The sequence below is a fragment of the Melanotaenia boesemani genome, chromosome 24 (assembly GCF_017639745.1).
Source record: "Melanotaenia boesemani isolate fMelBoe1 chromosome 24, fMelBoe1.pri, whole genome shotgun sequence".
Classification (NCBI taxonomy): domain Eukaryota; kingdom Metazoa; phylum Chordata; class Actinopteri; order Atheriniformes; family Melanotaeniidae; genus Melanotaenia; species Melanotaenia boesemani.
The window spans coordinates 10,130,269-10,154,590 of record NC_055705.1 but is presented as its reverse complement, the minus strand read 5'-3'; the positions used below and the strand labels follow the sequence as shown (position 1 = coordinate 10,154,590).

The window sequence follows — 24,322 nt, the reverse complement described above, 5'->3', positions numbered from 1 at the left end:
TGTTTCACCAGACAGCTGTAGCTTTAGAGTAGAGAGAACAAAACAACTGGGCGTTGGCTGGCTACCTGCCAAAGTGGCTTAGTTAAAATTTCTCAAAACATTTGGCAGGTGGTTGGTGGTCATTTCTCACCCAGCATGTACCTCCCTGGCCTGGTTTCAGATCAGACCAGAGCCATCTCTGCTCCGTGGCTCATGTCTTGTAAAACCCCTCACTTCTCTAACATGTCCTGACATGCATGATTTGTGCCAATACACCAGATCTGACGCACTTCTCCCTTGTAATTTTTAGTTTCCTTTATGGAAATCTGGCCTGTATTTTCCATAGAAATGCTGCCATTTCTAAGGGAAAGGGAATTTGTGGTTTTCAGTCAGCATCAGGCTGCCTATGGACTCTTGAAAGGAAATACTTCAAGGAGAAATTGCTCTTATTTTTTGTAATTTGTGTAATATGTTGTGTCAAAGAGGTGGTAGAAAACAAAACTGAGTGAATATTCTGGAAACAAAATGTCTGGGGTTTTGTTTAGGTACTTTAATGGAAATAAGAGGTTTAGATGTTGTGTAATATATTTTGAGCCGGTATCAATTGATGCCTGTTAACTAATTCGGACATGTTGCACATTTGCAAGTATCTCTGTTTCAGTATGTAGAATGATGTCTATGTGCTTCTTCTTATCTATACAAATGCAACAGATTTTCCTTTGCTAAAAATGTGACCAATAATAAATGTATTTTTAATTATTGATGGACAAAATGGAAACTACAGAGAGAGTTTGAAAAGTTGGTGTATAACCATTATTGTTATTACTGTCCAGCAACAAGTTGCTTCTGTATTACTGTCTTAATTGAGGAGAAAACAAGCACCCATGTCAACCATGTAGTTAGGAAAAGCCACTTTATGTTTCACTCCTGTGACGAGGTCGATTTACACAACTTTGCTCGTTCTTGTACTATGCAGCAAACACGAGCTTCCATTTGGTAATCATGTAACCTCAAATGTCTCACAAAACAGCATCCACAGCCATGGTTCAAATTACGGGGGAGTTAAGGGCAACTCGGCTCCCCAGAAAGGCAGAGGAGCTCCTTTATAGACATTCAGCTGATACTTTAGGGGCTAAGCCCTAAAAATTGTCCTCTTTCAGGTTCCTCAAGCTTCTTGAAAAGAAAAGCATTAGTAGTATCAGAGTTTTTCCTTTTCTTTTTTTCTTTTCTTTTTTTTTTTTGGTAGTAACAAAAACTGCGCTGCGCAATATATATGTGAAAATACGGTAATTAATAGGGTAATTTGAGCCCTGTCCACAAGCACTGATGAACAATATTCCTCTTTTATGTTCCTTCTACGGTAGTGATATGGATGTTCTCTGTTGTTGAAGACCTGCTACACAAAGTGGTTTGTTACAAGGTAAAAGATAAGTAAATATTTGATCAGACAGAAATAGTTTGATATTCTCTCTCTCTCTTTTTTTTTTAATCTATTATAGCATTTCTGGCTCCGAATCTGGGGAAACACTGTATTTTTCTAGTATTTCAAAAATGCATGTCGATGTGTCGGATCAGGTTATTACAGTAATCTGATTATTCCCAGATAAACGATTTTGATTGGCAAGTAAACGCCGTCAGTGTTCCATTAAAAAAAAAAGTTATCTGAGAATGTCTTTAATGTTCAAGAAAGATAGGTGGCGTTACATAATTAGCTGTAAATAAATCGATATCGAATCAAATCAGATTTAATCGAATCGAACCAAATCGATTCAGGAAATTAGTGACGATACCCAGCCCACTAGTCACTCCTTTTCAACCCAGAAACAAAGTCATCCAGTGTCACTTACACAAGTTAAGGTTGAACATTTTAAACTTTTTAGTTTTCTTTCCAGTAAACTCAGGCCACCAGTAGGTTGAGTGTTTATCAGTCTTTGGGCCTAAAGCATGTCGTTATCACAGCGGAAAACATCTCACTCTGCCTCTTTCTGCTCTCAGTGTCAGGGCCTGACTCAGGGTTTGTAACGCTCAGATTCAGGTTCTACAAATTGCCTCCAACTAATGTGACCTCCTGGCTGCCGGACAAAAGATTGAATTTTCAATAGCGGCTGTAGATAATTAGTAATCTCCTCCAGTTACGGCCTCTGTGCCAACTTTGCCATCTTTTCTATCTTCTTATTGCGCTCTCCTTGGTGAATCACATCCCCTGTTTGCAGTCTAATTGCTTCTTAAAAAGGCTCCTGTAGCGTCCTCCTAATATCTTCCACCCTTACAGCTTATTTCTTGTGTTCCACAAGCTTAATTAATGTAGATACAAGCATCAGCAGCATATCCAGACTGTAAAATTGTAAATGTCAGAGCGAATTTTAAGAGTCCAGCTCGGGTCAAGGGTAGGGTGAGAGGCAGGTTTTCCAGAAAGCCCCAGTGGATTGAGAAGTGGGTCAGGTTTTTAGACATTTTACATTCCCGAGATGTCCACGGTTAAAGTAGGTCACGGTTAAACTTGATAAATCTCTTGTTCAAGTGGAAGAGAAAGATGTGCCTTTATAATGCTGTAAGGTCATTTCTTTTCACAAGGGGAAGAAAATTGTCCGGGGGGGGGGGGGCTGCATTTTATAAGGCAATACAGAAATTGACTGATTGTGCTTCGTTTGGAAGAGGCAAAGATTCATCTTGAAGTAAAGAACAAAGGGCTGTATTCTTGAGAGAGATGATCAATTAAGCATCACAAAAGTCTTTGGGTTATTGTTGGAGTTTCTTGGAAGTGGCTAGAGTGATGCATGGGGGCTCCATGTGAAGTTTAAATAGATCTTTTTCTTTTCTAAATAACCTCCACATTAACTTCGCTTCCAGCAAAGTTTCACAGTCTGTCATTATTATCATGTAACTAGACATGTTGATGTAAAATAAATGGCATACCGCTGCTTTTAGCCACTTTATTGTCCCTCCTTTAAGCATTACTTTGCTTTGACTCTTTGTTTAGCTTCTTTTCATTCATTTATTCTGCCATGGCAAGGATTTCAGGGTGCTTAACTGCCGTCTGGGTCTGTGGAAATTAGGGGGATGTGAAATTGTCTTGATATTTGTTAAGAAAAGCTGCAAACACTTTCTGTTCTTCTATGAACCAAATTAACATATTTGAGATAAAAGAAAAAAATGTTATAACTTATAATAAGTGCAACGTTTGTATGTTTAAGAAAAATAGCGCCATTACACCACTTTTGTTTTTAGTTGCTTACAGATACCTCAACATAATTCAAACTGGTCCATTATCTAAAAACTTTGACTCCACAAGAAACCACAGGAAGAAAAAAGAATGGTGAGGGAAGCGCCTGCACCCTGACATTTTCATTTATCATGGATTAAATTTGGTATACGTTGCAAGCATCATTTCTAGGAAAACGACCTTGCATCAGCATCGTCTGCAGAAACCATGTATTTCTTGCTCTATCTTAATTTTTCTCTTCGGCAAATCTTTTTACAATTAATAAAGTGAGTCTGTGTTACTCTGTTTGACATTTCCAAGTGTGAATATCTCTTTTAGACAAAGAGGCTCTCTCTTTATGGCATGGCTGTGTGCTTGTGGGTGGAAGTCCTATTGTATGTCCTTTACAATCGCTCATGTCAGCTTTGCATTCTATGACTTATCTGCTTTAGTGAACTTTAGTGAAAGCTTCGACTTAGTCAGAAGATTGATTCCTTTGCTTCATATCCACCATACTGCCAGCCAGTCCTTGCCGACCTTTGACACTGGCTTGTATTGTTCCCTTGATTCAGAGAAATGATGGATTTGAGCTCTTAATAGCTGTATTTACAACAAAGTGCTGTATTTGCAGTTCACATGGCTCACGGCTCTTTCAGAGAAGGTCTAATACCTGAATGGAGGTGTTCTCAATGGAGTTTTTCAAGTGCTGCAGCTTGCCTTGACTGGAGAACAAAAGCAACATGCTTGTCTTCCTTTTTAAATTTGGGAGCCATAGCACTTAAAATTAATCAGTTTACATAAGGCTGAATTTATCTATAAACGCAAACAAAGAGGTGCAAAACTTTTAAGGAATGCTTTTCAGTTTTTGTTGGAACCTTTTAAACAAAAAGGCCAAACTTTTGTTTGTTCTGCTACAATTTTGAACCGTGCTCACATTTTTAACTCCTTTATAAAGTTTAGTATAAGCTGTAAAACAAGATTTTAGCAAACAAAGGCTCAAGAACCACAACCACCATGATGTCTGCATGGGACAGGCTTTCTTGTTGTGACCTTCTCTGAATAAGATGATACTTGAGCGGAGGAAGCTGGTCCGTCTGAAGCTGATGGGCCTGGGTTGTTAATATCTGAACCCAAAAAAATTAAGCTAAACTTTCAGAATGTGTGTAGAAAGGATTATATTAAGTTGCCCCACTTGATTTTGAGCTTTAATTGATCAGACTATTTACATTTGTTTTAGAAATAGAACATAATATGAAAATATACACTGGGTTAAGTCCTATTTTTTCAAAATCCTTTCCTGAATAGCACTAGACCTACATCTGAATCACCTTTGAAGCTGAGTAGATCTTCCATCAAAACCATGCCCTCCAAACCTATCAGCAGGTTTTGGGATTTATGAAAACGTTATGTTTTGTCATTTGTTTTCGGGTTTGAACAAGCATCTGAAGACCCATCATACTCTCAGATTTTTTTTAATGCTTTTTATTGTTTTTGTTTTGGCAACACATCAACATTTGTTTATCTATTTTCTGCTCTTAATTATTCTGAGTTGCTTCTGCTGAACTTTAAGCAGGATTTTATCCTGACATTATTGTAAATCAACTAAAACCAGTGCACCATCCACAGTGATCAGCACTAGCATGAATAATGCCATTATACCAAGACTAGCTAATGAGCTAACCTTCTGCTTTATCTTTGCATATCTCTCCATCATTAGCACTAAAATCCCAAAAGGGCCAGCGTGGCCAGTCCTGCTTTCATCCTAAACTGGGAAGCAAAGAAGTTACAGAAACTAGGGCTGGGCTTTAAAAAATCGATTTATCGATTTAAAGCAATTCAAATTAAATAAGTCTAATGTCGATTCATAAACCTGCAGATCTTGGAGATTTACCGAGGGTCGGCGAGATCTTAGCATATATACACAATTGGTTTCCTGTGTTGCCTCCATCCAAAATCAGCTTCTCTTGCCGAGATGATGTCAAACTCGGATGCTTTCATTCACCAGTGTGGATTACGTTCATCTATTAAGTCTATTGCAGCGTATTAACGCTCACATTAGCAGCTAACGCTAAGACCGTGGGTACTCGTATTACCAGCTAATGCTAATGGCCGCCGCCTCGTTCCACAACAGGAAGTGATGTCACCACGCACATATGTACTTTGAAATAATTACTTAGTCATTTAAAGTCACATTTCCTCTAGAACAGGTTTTATCAAACCGTAAACTGTCTGATGCTATTTATCTGATTTACATGACGACATGTCATAGCTGCTCTCTGTGTCCATGACTGTGAGCACACACACACAGACACGTACATGCACACACAGGTTTCCGTCAGAGGACAGAGTGCACGTGCTGAAAAACACGTCAACCAGCTGAAAAATCAGACAAAAATATGAGTTTTCTAAATTCCCTCAGGCAGGTGAAGATGGAAGCATCTTGCTACAGTGAGGAGCAGATGGAGTATTTCTCCTGCTCCGGTGTTACTCCGATAGCTTCACAGTCGTCATGGAAACGCACACAGCTGAACAAGCTGAGCGTACGTCATTCTAGGCAGCAGGAATCTGAGTTGTATTACGACTTTAAACAGATCCAGTATTTTTTGTAGGTTTTACTAACATCAACATGTTATCTGGGATCTGAACACTGAATAAAACCGTTTCATTAAATCATTTAAAAAGTTTCTCTTTTTTTCTGTCCTGAGGGTTTTTTTTCCCCTTCTTCATCGCAGCATTTCTGGCTCTGAATCTGAGGAAACACTGTATTGTTCTGGGATTTCAGAAATAAATATAGATGTGTCAGATCAGATTTTTACAGTATTCTGATTACTCCCAGATAACTGATTTTGATTGTCAATTAAATGCACTTAAAAAAAAAAGTTATCTAAGAATGTCTTTAATATTCAAGAAAAATAGGTAATGTTATATAATTAGCTGTAAATGAATCGACATTTAAACAAAATCAAACCAAATAGGCTGTTGAGAATCAAATCGAATTGATTCAGCCTAACAGAAACCAGGTCCTGCTAAAAGAGCTGGTTTGAGTGGAGGAAGTTAGCAAACGCTAGATTTTAGGGATTTTAGCTTATTTAGCACAGCAGTGTGATACAGAAGTGGATTATGTGAAGACCGGATGTCTGAGGGCGAAACGTCAAGCCTATTATATTTTGTTGCTTTAAGGTGATATGTGATCAGAATCCATCAATCAACACGATGACACGAAAAAAAAACCAATGTTCTCAACCTCAGGATGTGGTTGGATAATTACTAGAGGCAATCTGAGGTTATCGAAGTAGGATGTAAGGCTGAGACTTTCACTCATGCAAAAACATTTTAGAAAAGACCTTTTAGAAAGACCTAGGTTTTCAACAACTCTTCTTCACACACAATCCTTGTTTGTGGATGAGAGTTTTTGCTTGAGGGCTTTTTCCAGTCAGGACTTTATAATAACAAAAGATGAGAAAATACATTCTCCCAGCTCAAGTGGCTCATGTTTCACAAGTTAAAGCTGTTGTTTACCTTCAGTCCAGGGATGTTATTGGAATAAAATAGGTGTAAAAAAGTAAGCATGTGGAGTGTAATACACTTCAGATGAGGTAATTTTTAATGTACATTTTTTTTTTGTCTTTTTCCCACGCTCATGTGTTTGCCATGAGCGTGGGAGTAACCAATTATTTCTGCATTTTCAACATCTCCCATTCCTCTGCTTATGTTTTTTTTGTTTTTGCCATTTGTTCTCAATCACACAGGCAGCCGTTCACAGTTGCACCTGTTGCTGTAAAACAATTCTGCTTCTTGGGAAATGGATTTGACGAGAGAAAAATTTATCAGGGCTGCAAAGAGGCAGCGCGACCTCGCCTGCCAGTGAAGTAGACACTTTGTGCTCACTTCCATCTGCAGCTGTTAACGTCGTTGAAAAAAGACCCGCGGCACTTCCTGGGCCCGAGTGGCATTAACTGGCTTTACTTAAGCAGTCCTCTTATTGAAAAATACATCATATCTCTTAAATTAACCTCCTTTGCTCAAGCTAAGCCCTAATTTCTTGGAACTATAGACAGCGCTTCTGCTCTGCGGCTGGATTTCACCGGTAGTAAAGAGCAGATAATCGCATCAATCGGAGCATTATTCTCTATTTGTTCTGTACTTTTCTGTTAAATTATAGAGTGCTTTTGAGACATTAAAAGCTGCAATAAATAAAAGGCAACTAGGTTAAGAAGGTAAATCCTCGAAGAGTGGAATGACCAAAGAAAACTCAGGGAGGGTACTGTAAAATAAATGGATATAAACAAACAAATAACAATGAAAATGTCCTGCTAACAGCTCTAAAACCTCTGTTCTGGTGGGGTTTTTTTTGTTTGTTTTTATCCAGCATGCTCTAAACTTCAGTAATCACACATAAGAACCACGAAATAAAGCATTTGACTCATTCAGCAAACTGTTTTTTGCACCTGAGGCCTCAGCAGAGTTTGTTGGAAATTAGTCTAATAGATTCAAATTGTACCATTTTCATATTAGCTGAATGCTCCGTAATGAGGCCTGCAGGTTTGTAGAAAGCATTTTTGAGCTTTTTTTTTCAACAGGTTCAGCAACATTTTACAAACACAAGCTGACAACCTCCCTTTGGGGGAACGCTAATGGGTTTTACATAAATGCTGCTGTGGCTGTCGAGCATAGAATTCAGCAGAGATGTTTTGAGTGAAAATGAAAAAATGTTAGCAATGTAGCTTTGAATCTCCAGACAAAATAGAGATTCAGCTCTGATATTTGAGAATAAAAAGCTGCTGCCCTTTTTGTGTAAGTATGAAGTGGTCCTACTTTTCTTTTTTGTCTAAAACATACAAGCAGACTGACTGAATATCCTCAGTCTTGTCAGAAGTCTAAACTGAACTAAGTCTGATAGGTGATGAGAGGTAGCAGCAGCAGCACCAAACTGACGAGCTGTCACGCTGCCTTTTCCCCAGATATCAGTTTGCCAAAGACCTGCTGCCTGCGTTGATCTGCTGGAAATCAGAGACCCTGTTATTTTTTTATTTTTGTGGGAAGATATAGTTGACTGGCTTTGTGTTTGTGAGCTGGATTTGAGTTTCTGGATTTGAGGCTTTTATTTTTCATTGGTGTGTCGACTCAGACTCTGATTCTTGGAATACAAATACAAAAACGCCACAGAAGTGAATTTTATTACCCCACTTCATCTTATACTTGGAAAGAAACTTCCTTCTACTTGTTAGTCATAGAAGAGTAGTCATTATCAGGGCTGGAAAATAACTTTTTCTTCTCCTAGGCACATTAGTTGTCAGTTTCTTAATTCAAAAGCTGCTTCCCCAAGTTTTTTAGGTTTTACCTGACAGGTTGTTTGAGTAATTAATCTTCCTCAGAAGCATATAGATGGAAAAACTGCATGCTTTTTGAATTATAAAATCAATTTAAAGAAAGTCTTCTTTGTTCTGTTCAGGCGCCATCCTGGGACGCTCAGAGACGCAGAAGTGTGTCTACTATAACTCCAGCTGGGAGAAGGACCGGACCAACCGCAGCGGCATCGAGCCATGCTATGGCGAGAAAGACAAGCGGAAGCACTGTTTCGCCACATGGAAGAACGTCTCTGGAAACATTGAGATCGTCAAGCAAGGATGCTGGCTGGATGACGTCAACTGCTACGACAGGTACGCAGGAAGCTTGATGTGTTGTCGATAGAAGATTCGGAAGGGAGTCCATTTATAAAAAAAAAATTAGGTCAAGCGCATCGTGACTCAAGGTGTGTCCCAATTCAGGGTCTGCACACTTCGAAGTGCGGATTTGTCGGCCACATACGTCATTGCGGTGCGCGAAGTACTGTCCCAATTCACAGAATTTGAAGGACCCTCCGAATCCACCCTTCAAATCCGCACTTCGTTTAGCCTCAAACGAAGGATGCTGGTAATGCATCCTTCGCGGCCTCTTTTCTCCTAGAATTCATTACGCACAAGATGGTGGCGAATCAGCAACCTCAGAAGTCGTATTAGGTTTAAATAAAGTTTTATTTTAAAATAAAGTACACTTTTTTAAACTACACTTTACTATAAACGTTACAAAACCAAGTACATTTAAAGCATGTTTTTTTAAATGGTGACATTAAAATTCGGTAATATTTGATATTCAGGGGTTTTAAGGGGTAATGAAGTGTGTACCGGCTGGAAAACAACAGAGCCTCAAACCCTGTTTTTTTTTTTTTTTTTTTTTTTACTGTCAGTGATACTGCTCTGTGTTCAACGTCCACTGAAGTGTCCTATGAGTAATTTCAGAGGTTTAAGCGATTCAACGTCCTGTGTTGTTGCTATGGGAAATTCTTGTTGACTAGGTAGGCTGTCCCATTTCACAAACTTTAAGCAGACTTTGAAGTGTGTAGACTACGGAGGACACTCTGTAGCCTACGTAGTCTGCGCACTTCGAAGTGTGCAGACCCTGAATTGGGACACACCTTGAGTCTCAACTCTAAATACGATTTAAAATCGCCTTTAGGACAGGTTTTGTCCCTCTGTGCTCTGCTACATTAGAGCTGGGTATTGTCAATAATTTCCTGAATGAATTCGTTTCAGTTCACAGCAGCCTGTTTTGATTCAAATTCAGTTGAATCCGATTCAATATCAGTTCATTTACAGCTAATATTAAAGACATTCTCAGATAACTATTTTTATAAAACACTTGAGTGCATTCACTCAGAATCAGTTCTCTGGGAGTAATGATCTGATCTGACACATCTACAAGCATTTCTGAAATACCAGAACAATACAGTGTTTCCCCAGATTCAGAGCCAGAAGCACTGTAATGAAAAAAAACGCGCGTGGGATGGAAAAAAGTTTAACTTTTTAAATGTCGTGATGAAAACATTTCATTTAGTGGAGTCACTAAATATTATTAAAGTTCAGATGTCAACATGTTGACGTTAATAAAACTTACAAAGAATATTGGATCAATTTTTAACTGTAGTGCGACTCAGAAATTCCTACAGTGACGTAGATTAAGCTTGTTCAGCTGTGCGCGTTCCCGTGACGACCGTGACGCTATCGACGTAACACCGGAGAAGGAGCAATCCTTCATCTTCTCGAGAGTGATTCCATCTTCACCTGCCTGAGAGAATTTAGAAAACTCTCATATTTTTGTCTGATTTTCAGCTGGTTGACGTGTTTTCTGACGCGTGCACTCCGTCTGCTGTATGTGTGTGTGTGCTCACACTGCACATGGACACAGAGCAGCTATGACATGTCGTAAATTAGATAAATAGCACCAGACTGTTTACTTTTTAATAAAAGCCGAAGTGTAAACCTGTTCTAGAGGAAAATTACTTAAAATGACCATATTGGATCTATTTCGAAGTATGTACATCGCCTCTTGTTGTTAAACGTGGCGGCGCCCGCGGTTTTAGCATTAGCTGCTAATATGAGCAGTAATGTGCTGCATGTGCATGTGAGTATAACATCATCTCGGCAAGAGAGGCTGATTTGGACGGATGTGACACAGGAAACCAGTTGTGTATATATGCTAAGATCTCTGCACGCGAAAGTTTTACGATTCATTATCGGATTTATTCAATTTAAATCGATTCAAATCAATAAATTGATTTTTTTTACCCCAGCCCTATGCTACATCAAAACAATTTGCACAAGGCTACGTTTTAGTAAATATTTAGAATTTTACTGGATCCAGCCAGTCGCATGTGTCCAGCCGTCTAGATCCAGAGCAGTAAGCAGATATCGATGGAGGGTGGTGGTACGGTTTCTTGCTTGATGGAACATGAACCTGGCATCAGATGCTGATTTGAGACAGTTTGTGTTTTCCTTTGATTCCTGAGATAAAGTTGCAGCAGAATCTGCAACCCGCACAGTTCAGGTACCTCTGCTCAGACGGCGCCGCCTGGCCTCCCTGGAGAGTGCAGAGCAAGTCGATGGCGGCTGCCACATCCTTTGGCTTTTATCTGATGGCTGTGTGAAAGTGAAGCAGAGTGTGTGTGATTGGAAGAGCACTTGTGTGTATATTGGCTTGCGTAGGAGTCATTTTTATAAATGTTTTGTTTCATGCCCTCTGCCGCTGTAAAGGAATGAAGAGGGGATAGGGGAGTATGTGTGAGTAGGTGTACAGTATGTTCATGCTTTTTGCATAATGCCATATCTATCTGTGTAATGCACTAATACAATCACCCCTCCTTCATGCCCTTTCCATCTTGCAGAGAAGATGGAGTGCAGATGGTTGTGTGCTTTTCTAATTCCCACCTTCATGTTCTCCACAGTAACGAGTGTGTGGAGAGGAAGGAGAGTCCTGAAGTTTTTTTCTGCTGCTGTGAAGGCAACATGTGTAACGAGAGGTTCCTGTACGCTCCTGAAGCGACCCGGCAGACCGACCAGCACCATTCACCCGCCTACAGTACGTACAGTTCAACACAACAGCATCCCACTGAGAGTTGCATTCACCGGTGTCTATCGCAGTTTATTTTTTCTTGTGTATTTTAGGTTTGCTCTGTTCCGTTACACTTAAACCAGGCATGTAAAAACATAAAACTGCAGCTCTACTGCACAGGTTGTGTGTAAAATTGAACACCAGTTGTTTAAGTTCAAGGAAATAAGCACCAGCATGTTATTAAGTGAGTGACATAAGATACTTGCACTCTGGACTGCTGCCATCTCCTGAGCTTCCAGGTCCTTAGGTTGTAAAAGACATATAAAGACTTGAGGAATGATAAAATTTACATCCTCTGATTTGGGCCTAAAGGGCAGCGTGTTAACTCAGACAAAAGATAAAGTGATGGTTTGAATCATGTTTATCTGATGGCACTTGAACTAATGAAGTTGTGATTTTTAATTTGTTTAAAGTTTCTCATAGTCAACTAGAGGCTTCTTTCTCTTCAAATGAGGAAATAAAGCCAGCATTGTTAGATCATACTATATTTATTTACCTACATAAAGATTTTCTTTCAGACTTGTAGAAAACATTGAAAACACATAAATAATATTATTGTTTTGTTGCTATTGGAAGTTTAAAAGAATGTGTTAGCGTATTTAAACACAGATTACCAGGAAGCATGACATTTTAATTGATGAGTGTCAGATAATAGGTTGCAGAGTTTTTATTTGAGACTTTTATTATAGGACATCTTTTAAATGTACAAATACATTTCATAATTATTAAATGACTCATTGTTCACTTTCTTATTTATTTATCTTTTTATGTATTTTATTTTATTTATTTGCCGACAATAGTTGCCGGTTAAATTAGTTGTCAACTATTTTTATTGTCGACGTCAACTAATCGTTGCCGCCCTAATCTCAGGCATTAATTAAGCCTCTAAAACCAGCTAATCTACATTAATATTAATTATTTCTTTATATATTTTTGTTTTTTAAGAGTACTTTTTTTCTTAACTGCAATGCTGTGTGATTCAACACATGCAATTCATTTAGTTTTCTGAGATTTTGTAGATTTGCAAGTTAATCTTGATCCACAGATCATTTAGTTTCCACTTCACTACCTTAGCACACAGAAAATAACAAAATAAAGATGATTTTAGAGCACTTTAACAAATAAAAATCACAGTGCTTCACAAAAATTAAAAGAAGAAATAAAAATGTTAAACAATGAAAGCCATTAGATATGAAAAGAAATACAAATAGGTTCATGATCTGTCCCGGGGGAGACTAATGTATATAGCAGGAATAGTAGTGGGCCCAAAATTGGACCCCTGAGGTACTCCACATCACACTCATAGTCAACAACAGAACTCGATTTATATTTACACTGAATTATCAAATTCCCACCAAATCCTCAATCCATTAATTAAGAGGCTGTGATCTACAGTACCAAAGTCCAGGTTAAGGTGCAGCAATGCCAGAATGGCAAACTCTCTAGAATCTGCAGCTGTCCTAACGTTAGTAGACACTTTGAGAAGAGCATCTTCAGTAGAGTGCATTTTATGAAAACCAGGCTGAAATTCAAAATTAAAAAGTAAGCTGTTCAGCCACTACTTCTTCCCAAACTGTTGATATAAACGGCCATTTGGATATGAGTCTGTAGTTCTTTAAGTGGGATCCAAACTAGATTCTTTTAACAGTTTCTTTTAAACAGTAGTTTCTCTTAAACATCTGGGGAACGAGCCAGTTGGAAGAGTCAGATTTATTGAATTATCCTGAGTCAGAAGTTTAAAAAAATCAAGGAAATCAGAAGGATGTTGAGAGAACTTGTAGATGGTTTCGTAGGTGATAGAATAGCTCAGATATGTTGCAAAAAACAATGAGAAGGAGACTCGGATGTGTAAGTCAGAAAGATTACGAGGTGATTTAGAGAACGATGGTAAAAAATTAGCCCTGATGTCTCTGATATGGTTTATAAAGAAACAGAGAAATCTGTTAGTGTTTTACAGAGACGTGGTATCAAACAGGACTTCTGGTGATGCCTTTTAACAATGACGACATTCCCAATCCCATTCCTTATAAGGGTTACACATCCTTCAGGTTAAATGTAAAGGATTCTTATCAGTTTGCCGCGGATCATTTTTTTATATCATCATGCATCCTGGTTGGTCCAATCACAAGAGGACAGCTCTAAGTTCATGAGTTCATTACTGAGCAACAACCATGACATTTTTTTTTTTTTGCTATAAATCTGAAAAGATCCTTCCAAACAGCACCAAATCAGACAGCTCTGAAAGAAGGATAGCGGTGATGAAGACGTGTGATTTTCAGTTTAATATAAAAAGGTGAACTTTAACATGTGCATGTCTATTTCAAAAGGAGAAAAGAAAATTTCAGTCTTGACCTGCATAAAATATTTTGTATTTTGTCCAGCAGCAGCACCTCTAACGTCCTTGTACTTACCACTTTACAGCTAAGAGCCTCATCTGTCTTTTTGTATTCCTTTTGAATTTGACTCTCACAAATCTGCAGACACCCTGCAGAGAAAACAAAATTCTGACAAACACCCCGAGAGTCCGTCAGTGCAGCTGGTGCAGCCCCTCACCCCTTTCCCCTCCCTGCCTTGTTTTGACTCCCCACCCCCACCCCTCCAGACGATGGCAGCGGTGGTCGGCGTCTGGGCACCGGTGCTTTGACAGCACTGCCGAATCAGACTGTCGCACCTTGTGACGGGAGGACGGGCTGAGCCAGCAGGCGGCACCCGGCAACTACTGCAGGGTCGGGCACAGTTCAGAGCTCTGTTATTTTTGGCAGGCGGATTACGTTATGTCACGAGATGGATTTGCTAATCCTGCTGCATGTGTGTGTGCGTGCATTGATATGATCTCTTAGCACAGTAAGCTGGGTTAGTGCTGCACTTAGAGATGATGCTAGCTCAATGTCAAGTCAATCAGGCGTTCGGTCTTTATGTTGATATTTTCTCTGAGTTTCAGTGTTTTTTCTTCAAGGTTTTCTTGCTTCAGTTTTGTTTCTGTGAAGATAAAACAAGTTCCAGCTTGGTAAATTTTTTTCTTCCTTTTTTTGCCCTCCAGCCACCTCCAACCCATTTTCCCAGAAGCCCCAGCTCTTCAGCACCCTGCTTTACTCTCTGGTTCCCATCATAGGCCTGGCTGCCGTTGTTCTTTTCTCCTTCTGGATGTGGCGGCATCACAAACTGGCCTACCCAGCTGCCCTCGTCCCCACACATGTAAGTCCATCAAGGGTAACAAAACAGAACACGGTCCTGTTTTTTCTTTTCTTTTTCTTTTTTTTGTTGTTGTTGTCTCTGTGATCATCTTTTCAGAGGTCACCTGTCAGTCAAATAGCGCGGCAGGACAGCGGTGTCCTCTTTCTTCAAAGCTGCTGTGGATGCAGTTAGTTTCTCTTTCTGTCTGTTCAGCCACAGTGACCATCAGGTCCTTCTTTATCTGTTAATTGCAAACAAAAGGGAAATGTAAAACGCCTCAGTTCCTGCGTGTCAGATTATTTCTTTCCTGGAATCGTATACTGTGCATGCACAAACATAAGTGCTTAGAAGTAAAACAGAATAAAGATTACAGCTCAAAGTTAATGCAGGACAGTGTTTGATGCATCCTACATTCAACTGGAAGCTTTAAAACTGATTTAAAGCTGCCAAAATCTGACATTTATCTCTTCCATCAGCTTATTAGTTACTTCCATAAAAAGACCCTAGTAATGTTATATTCTGCACAGCCTTCTCTATGTAACCAACCTTCAACTTACCCCTGATCTGGTTTCATCAGTCGGCTCAAACAGTCTTGGCCTCTCCTGCTCAGAGCAGCAGAGGAGCAGACCTATGGCCAGCAAGAAGGGACACTGCTGAGAGTCTAATTAGGGATAATTGCTTCTTATAGTTTCTTGTTTCAGATTAGAGTAAAAGGAGAAGCAAAGTTTGTGTCATCTTTTTCTAGGAGTCTCTTTAAAGGCAGACACATCTAGGTGTCAGGAGATTCACTGAGTTGTGTGAGACGGGTTTTTAATTATATATAAGTGCAAAAATATCAAATTCACAAGCACAAATTGTGTCGTTACAGTTAGAGATGTGACAAAAATGTTGGCAAAATAGTTTTCACCTGCGTTAGACGGTGGACTTTCAGTCCTAAAACAAAGGCTTCTTTTCGCCTTTTTTCTTTTCCAGTTATGCTTGCCAGCATGGTTTTTTTTTCATAGCTGCTTTTCATGTAAAAACCTGATATCTACACGTTTGATCATTTCCCTGTGTCTGTTGGAATTGTACAGTTGCGCCACCTTTTTAAACCTCTAAGACATCCATCAAATCCCCCGTCTTCCAGGCCTGAAAATAAAGCTGTTTCACGAAATTCCTGATTAATTTAGTTTCTGTGATTCTGCTTTTACTCAGTTATATTCTGGGCAGCTTGGCAGCAGGGGGAAAAAAGAAAAGCCATGCAGAGCTTTCCACCGTATGGAAGAGGAGTCAGGGGCCTCTGCATTATTGATGAGGCTTTATATAGGCAAACAAAACTAAACACAGAGAAGCTCGCAGCTCTGCCTCCGAGGATGGAGGTGGTGGGTGGGAGAGTGGGGGAGTGTGGGGGAGGGAGTGAAGGGAGACGTGCAATTCTCTCAACTTACTTATTGTATTTGCACAGTGCTGGAGCTTAGCAGGAAAGAGATAAAAAGACAGTTACACAATGCAATCTGGAAACAAAGCTGATGTGCACTGGAAAACAACACCACTAAGAGGCTTATGAAGCATCTTACCTGCAAATGGATAAATGAGTGGAAAAAACAAACAACATAAAACAAGATTGTGATCTAAAAGGAGTGGATCAGGTATCAATTGATGAAATAAAACATAAACTGAAAGACTCTCAAAGCCTCCAGGGGATATAATTAAATGAAACGGCCATCACGGAGCAAATGAAGCCACGCTAGGTGTGTGCAATCATGTGTGTGCAGAAGTGCTTTATTATATGAATGATACAAGAGCTGGAAGAGGAGGGAAGGGTCACTCAAACAGGAATGTATTTAAAAGTCAGCTCATATGAATTTCTGAGAGGAAATGATGCAGTAAATTCCCACCTGGCGGACATATTTGTAGTCCTTGCTGTTGTTTTTTTTTTTGCTTTAAGGAGGAAGATATGAAGAATTATATTTCCATCTCCTATTTTATTTTGAGATTGCTTCTCTTTATTACAGCACAGGCTGTGTGGTTTTAGAAAAGAAACAAGGTGACTCAGATATTCAGTCACACAACTTGCTCATAAAAAGTCAACAAGGACGACTTCTTGCTCTGACACTGTTAAGACCAAAAACACAAGTTACTGAATCAGACAATGCAACACCTGCGTAATGAACACACACGTAAGAAAATGTTTTTATATACACCATATTTTCTGAAATCTGGTCTTACCACAAGGAACTGACTTGATCTTATTGTACTTTATCATCAATGCAAACAAACTTCACCTGATGTCATTTGAATAATTTATTACTGAAAGAGATGTTTAAAAATACTGGAATTGTGTTTCATATCTTGCAGTGATTGGTGAAATGTCAAAAGCAGTATTTATCGGAGCTTTGTTGATGCTGCATCATACTGCTTTCTGTTCTATAATGCAGTCACTAGAGCATAATGCACTATAGGTAGTCATGTATTTTTAATGACAGCAGCAAAATGGCCACACCTGTTAGATTTTAAAGCATCCTGTGTGCAGCTGCTCTGCTTGTAAAACGGCTGCGTCAAATTTGTGCAAATTTAATCTGAGATAATTAAAATAAATTGACTGTGATATAAGCAAGGAGCTGGAGTCTGAATACAAATATGAAGTAGTTCATTGGTGTCAGTTTTCGGTTAAATTTTGGTTGTTTTGTGGCTTACTTTGGTGGTTTTGTATGTGATTTGAGTCTCTTCGTGGTTTAATATTATTTGTAGTTATCTCTTTGTGGTCATTTGCATTATATTTTTCATTTTGTGGTCTACTTGTGACACTTCACATCTCATTTTTATTTTGTTTCTGTGATTGTTTTATAGCTTTGTTAGGTTGTTTGAAATAATTTTTTTAATCATTTATGTGTCAGTTTGTTGTAAATTGAAATAGATTTCTGGTTGCTTTCAGTCTTTTTTCCAGTCTGTTTGTTTATGTCTCACATTGTAGATTGTTTTATATGTCAGGGTTATGCTGGGATTTTGTTATTGTCAGTAAGGTCACACTGCAGCTCTTTTATAGCCATTTTATGGCTTTTTGTTGTGTCTTTTATTGGTTGTTTTAATCCTGTTTTGTAATGTAATCACTGGAATTTTTTTTTGTGTGTTTAATTTGGATATTTTGCATCGCTTTGTGGTCTATTCGTGTCACGTTTTAATCTCATTTTAGTCGTTTTTGTGTATTTTTTTCTTATTTTGTCCTTCTATAGTTGTTTTGATTTGCATTTTAATAGTTTTTGTTGGGTTTTTTGTAGGTTTCATTTTTGTTTTGGTGACTCTGTCTCTCATTTCTCCTTTTTTGCATTTTTTCTTAACCGTTCTGTCTCTTCTTGGTCATTAAGTATCTACTTAGATCTTTTTTGTTTGTTTGTACATGAGATAAGATGAGGGGGACATTTATTTAGGGCATCCTATATGTCCTGTATGCTGATCAAGGCTAAATCACAGCACTGACATCAGTAAATCATAAGCTTAAGGACTAATATTTAATTTCTTAGCTACATCAAACCACAACCATTCTTTTCAATGTAATAAAACATGAAAACTTTATAGAGCGAACATCATCACACTCAGCTAATGATCCTAACTGAATCTATTATCACGACTTTGTTTTTTAATCTTACAATGCAAGGTTCAGAAGAAACAAACAGGGAAGACCAACTGAGTTAAAAGTGTTCTTGCTGTGTTTTGTCACAGACACATGTTAGAGGTGCAAATAATAAAGAAGACACCCGATTTACCACTTCGACAAAAACATGCATGATAGCTTTCCTTCAACATACGTTTAATTTGTAGACTCCAAAAACCTTCAAAAAGATCAAATCTACTGTAAAATTCTGAAAAAATTGCATAGCAGTGGCCCGCTGTCATGTGGCCGTGACAGAGGTCCATCACGGGCTGCATTTGTGCCACCAGGTTTTCATTATTCACACCTCAGTGCTAAGTGGAGGTAAACTGGAATTGATTGCGTCTGGGCACAAAGACCCACAGCTTTCACACAGAGAGGGCCTCTGCTCTAGCACTTAACTAAAACTCTAGCTTTCTTTTGTCAGCCTCATCTTTTATCCATCCTACTGATCAATTCTGGCCAAAATGTCATTAATTTCTTTATTGTAGAGCTAGTTGCACCTTTATTGTCTGGGTGTATCTTTCCCCAAAAAAAAGAAGTCCTAAGGGATTAACGTGCTACACTCCATGTAGTATTTATGTGCTGTTCAAGAAATTATGAGACAGATAGCTGTGACTCAACTCGACTCTTTTACTGCCTCCAACAGTTGTTGAAACGTGAGAGAAAAATCAAGATAGGAAAGTTTGTGGTATTTGTTTTTTTGTTGTCTTTTTTTTCTCTCAACGAAAGTGTTTAATCTCATCAAGAATGTACAGTTGTGGTGTTGATACCAGAGCTTGTTGTTTCTTGTATCAGCAGCTGAGGAGAATGTGAAGTTGACGTCACATGTCAGTCTCTGTAGACGCCATGTTGAATTCTCCTTTACCCTGAGGCTTTTTTTTTTTTAAAATACAAGTACAGATCCTAAAGTATAACATCAGAACAGTGTTTCTATGCTCAAACTGTACCATCAGGCTCTACAGTCATCTTTCAATCCAATAACACACTTTAATGAAAAAGAAATTAAATTAAAAAAATGCTTTATAAATCCCAAAACAAAAACATTAAAGTCCACTCCAGCAAGTCATCTTGACTACGTCTACATAAATAAATGCATTGAGTTGCCATCGGATCAGCTGATTGGTTATTTGTGTTAAACAATTGAACAGGTGGACTTATAAAAGTGGCTGGTGAGTATAATATTTATGTTATCCTCACTTTTAAATAGAGTTTTATCATTTACACTCAGCACATATTTGAAGATCACATGGGTTTCTCACCCATCCCCACATTGGACCTTGTGACCAAACCAGTTTTGGTCTGGCAGGTAAACCACTCACAGGTTAAAAAAAAAAAGACTTGAACAATCCACACAAAGTCAGGTGAGTCTGTGATTTCTTTAACAAGAAGCCTTTTGGATGAGAGGTGAAACATCTCCAGGAAACAAGAAAAAAAAGTTGTCTGTATTGAAGCTCTTCAGATGATCGACCAGGTTTAATGTTGGAAATATTGAATTAACTTTGACTTGAAGTTTGGACTTCTGTCATCAGGGTGTTGTTGCTGTCAACTTCATATTTATTTGATTTCTGTAATCTTTTCTTGTGCACACATCATTCTCTGTTACAGTTGTTCACGTTGGTTTAGATCATCCTGCCTTTAATTAACTCCGCTTCAGGGACCAAGTATTTAACTAAACCTTTGGAAGCCCAATCCTGGAGTATGAGCGGGAACCAAAAGGTCGTTCATAAGCGACCCATTACCGCCTACCTTTAACCTGCTTCTGCTTCATCCACTAACGGACAGAAAGTAGCAATAATTTCTCTGTTTGCTTATGTTTCTTTTCAACAAGCACGCCTTTCACATTATGGTGGAGGTAAGAGCAGTTTTAACTGAAGTTAAAATACCAAGTTTTCCTCTTTTTTTGGGTTCAGAGTTTGACATGTCCACCTTGATCCCACACCACTGTTTTGTTTGCTTAAACAATGTTTTCTTTACTCGGGCGCTGATACATTTTGTTATTTTTTTCTGCTTGAGTTCATTGCATGGATGGATGTCTTTTTTGTTCTTGCTGAATTGCATTGTGCATGGTGGAAAATGGCCAAGTTGGCTTTGAATGCAGCCCCTCTGTTTTTTCTTTTTAAGTATGAGTACCCACCTGTGATGTTTATGTAACATACTGTTTGTGATGTGACCCAGTTTTGAGAGTGGTGTCTGCAAGACCTATGGTTTCCTATATGGAGAAGACAGCCGAGGTGTTTGAAACTGAAACCACAGCTTGCTTTTCCATCTCATGTACAGACTGAGGGGGAGTACAGATACATTTTGCATAAGTGGGAGCGTTGCCACTTATGTGCAATGCTTTTCAAGTCAGAGTGTGAATTACTTAAGTACGAGAGCGAAAAAAAAAAGTGTACTTTGGCTCAGATTTTATCAAATCGAAGCTAAAGCATGGCTGCAGACATCAAAGACAATTCGTTATATAAAAATGTGAATAGCTCACAAAACAAAAACCCTAAAAGTTTAGGCTGTGGCTTATTGTCAGCTCAGCTCTGCTCTTTTTAAGGTCATGTCAACAAATTTAGTTTTTCATATAGCCTCAAGTTTCTATAAGCGTAGCAACAACAGGATGTGACCTTAAGATGTCAGAATAGCTGTCCATTGTATTTGTTGTACCCCGAAATCATACCTGACATTTGGAGATATGCTTGTATACGTATCTGCAGTGAAACTCTAAATAGAAAACAAAGACTAAAACAGGGCTGAAGGACCTGTTTTGATGTGATAGATGAAGGTGTAACCTGATTAGGCCATAAGAGATGCTTGAGAGGCTGAGAAGAACGGCGTGAAGCAGCAGATTCTGTTTTCCTGTTTCCTGCGGGCTGCTGACTAAGTGTAATGTGCCTCCATTGGAGGCCACGGTGCCCTGCAATCGGACAACGGATCTGGTGACTCCCATGGGAGGCCTGGCCTGGCCGAGCCAGCCGAAGGCCTGAAACAAAAGGCGGATGAGTCCTGCAGCAACACGTTTCTAGAGTGGTCCAGGATTAGTAGCAGTAAACATGAAGCCGCACCAATCAGGCAGGCATCATCAGATCCAGCTGTCATCTTTTATATCTACAGGGTTGAAGTCAGTCATCGCTGTCATGGCCTGGATTAGTGATTCCACAGGAATTCACCTTTAGGCTTCATCATGGCTTGTTATTGTAGCCTTGAGAAATGATGCTGCTTTCAACACCTTTCATGAAGCATGTTCGATGGACAGGAGTTCCTGTCAGGGACATTTGGATCGCAGTTCTTCTTGGTTGCACATTAGGAAAAATGTTAGAGGCCTTGAAAAACACATCGGGTACTTTTATGATACTTACGTTTCCTCTAATTATAGAAGAAATGAAAAATGTTGGGTTAACAAGCACAGCAGCAGACAGGAATGTGTGAGCATCAGACAGCAACCCTAATAGATGTTCTAAAAGTGGCACCAGGGGAGTCCTTCAGTACCAAGCGTTGACCCATTTTCATTGACAGGTGTCGACATTCTCAGAGAGCAGGTATACTATTCTGGTTATGCTCTCCTTAGCTCTGCCCTGTCTTTTTTAATAGCTCTGGAGACATGCTTTGTAGACTCTTCCTTGTGTTTGCTGCTTATAGAGTCGGTAAGAAACGATGAACTCATTTCACTGAGGGAACGGCAACCGGAGTTCACGATCTTTACCGGACTGGCTGAAATGAATCAGATAACAGACAGAGAGCACAAGAAGACGGTGAACAAGAGAAAATAATTTCTGAATTTCTCTAGAGATGGCTCAGGACACGGAGAAATATCCAGTTAGTAGTTTTAATTTTTTCTTTCAGTTTGGTTACTTTAAAGTATATCTACCTTCAAGCTCCCTCTACACTTCATTCACAGGTTCGTAAAGATGTGGATGTAACTGCTGTGAAACTATTGTAAGGTTATGTTTAATTTAACGCAAAGCTCAAGAAAATGAGGATTTGTTCACTCAAAAAGCAGCTTACCCTGCTGACAAAATGCTTTGTTTACCTTGTTAAGTAATTGCAAAATAAGGAATGAATAGAACAGCATTACTCCAGTAACAAGTTAAAAAGTACCAGTGTGCCATACAGCTGCTCTCATTTGTTGTTAAGCTTCATTACTCAAGATAAAATGTACAAAATAAAACATTTAATGCACAGAAATGTTTCAAATGAATACGGCACTGCAGTTGTGTTGCAAAATGTGCATTGAGCATAGAAAAAGTGTAAAATACCTGCAGAAGACATAACAGAAATAAACCTGGAAGCTGATAAGAGGCCATAATCCCCCCAGTGCCATGGACTTTACATGGATTGTCCAAAAATACATGTCAACTCTGCAGGAATGAGCAAGGGGAGCAGGTACACACATACATACATATATATATATATATATATATATATATATATATATAAACATATTATAACTATATAACTTAACAATACTACAGACGTGGGGAAGACGTAATGGGAAACACATTTACTGTTAAACCAAGAGCAAGATATCTACCACCACCCGGTCAGCTTCAGGTCACAAACTATCAGCACAGTCGCCTGTAGATAAAAGGTTACTGAAACTTGATATCAGAAAAGTTACAAATGAGAAAATTCTGGGCCAAGACGCCATTTGAAACAGATGTTAAGAGCAACATTTCTGTGAAACCAGAGCTTCTTTATTTTGGTGCGTACAATGTGTTCATGAAGGTGTTTTTAAAGTTGCCAACTTGAGCCCATTTGGGCCTCTCTGAAATCCAACCTCAGCGCCACGGTGGGTAATTTTCCCCGTCATTTGGCTGGCGTTCGGTGTGAAAGCAGTATGCAGACAGCAGGTCTGCCTCACAGCTCTCTGTTAGTCTAAGTAAACACGAGTTCCCCCTTGAATCCTCCATCCCAGCCCCTCCCTTCTGCACTCACCCTGGCAGCACACGGACAGATAACACCACCCTTCATGTTTTATTCTTCCAGAGCTTTTAGTTCAGTAGGCCGACACACATGATTGGAAAATTTAACCGTCCCTGCTGTAAAAGTGTGTGAATTCAAGTCAGAGATTTATTTTGTACTTTATTTTAAAGACCAAAGTTCATGATCAGCTGTAAAGTCTCTACTTGATAAAAATCAAACCCGTAAATGCTTCTAAATAAAATACAGGTTTGCATCTTTAGCTACAGTAATCTTCTCAGCGCAGGCGTAAAAACCTCAAACTGCCTCCCCTCATTTTACTACTCATGCACTTAAATGCTTTTTGGCTTCGGCTGCTAGTGACGCTTCAGCTTATTTTTCACAGTTGGAACTCTTGGACACCACCACCGTTTGTTTTCCACAAAGTTCTGGTGCCAAACCTTGCCAGTAAATTAAACAGAGGTGGTATATTTGTGCTGAGATCTTCCTTTTATTCCTCCAGTAGCCAAAGATTGCTCATAGGTGTGAGCTGTTTCCATCTATTAAATCTTCCCTGTGGCTTGTATCTGCAGCAAAACCTTGTAACCTAAACTGGGGGTTGGCTTTTTATGGGAGGTTAGAAAAACAGACTGGAATTGACAAGCGTGCATTTTTTGATATATTATCACTGAGTCTGAGAAGATTCTTCAGGCCTCGGGGTCTTTAAGTTTCCTCCCGCTTATCAAGCACTTTCAGTTCAAGTGAAAACACGAACATCTTTACAGGGAGAGCGTTTTCTTTTTTTTTCCTTTGCTGACAGCCACCACACAGAGGCATCGAAGTAAAGTCGAGATGTTACAGCAGCATATCTGGTTTCATCAAAGGCCATCAGTCATGTGCTTGTCTCTCTCCCCTACCTTTTATCCTTTGGAAATGTGACTCCTGCACTGCATGCTTCTTTTTAACCTCCCTTCCCCTCTCTCTCTCGTCTCCATGTCTTGTCTCTGTATCCCCGCTCACCCTCC

At 39.1% G+C, this 24,322-nt stretch overlaps 1 protein-coding gene across 2 annotated transcripts in view; it reads left to right on the top strand.

Annotated features, from left to right (window-relative positions):
• Nucleotides 1-24,322, top strand: part of LOC121635668 (activin receptor type-2A) — a 47,572-nt gene that overhangs the window by 12,164 nt on the left and 11,086 nt on the right. Inside the window, exons 2-5 of one of the 2 annotated variants that reach the window (XM_041978948.1) lie at nt 8,634-8,841; nt 11,442-11,575; nt 14,649-14,803; nt 20,242-20,265. In XM_041978948.1, the coding sequence (XP_041834882.1) occupies nt 8,634-8,841; nt 11,442-11,575; nt 14,649-14,803; nt 20,242-20,265 (521 nt within the window). The remainder of the gene's footprint in view (nt 1-8,633; nt 8,842-11,441; nt 11,576-14,648; nt 14,804-20,241; nt 20,266-24,322) is intronic. The other variant, XM_041978950.1, reaches the window with a different exon arrangement.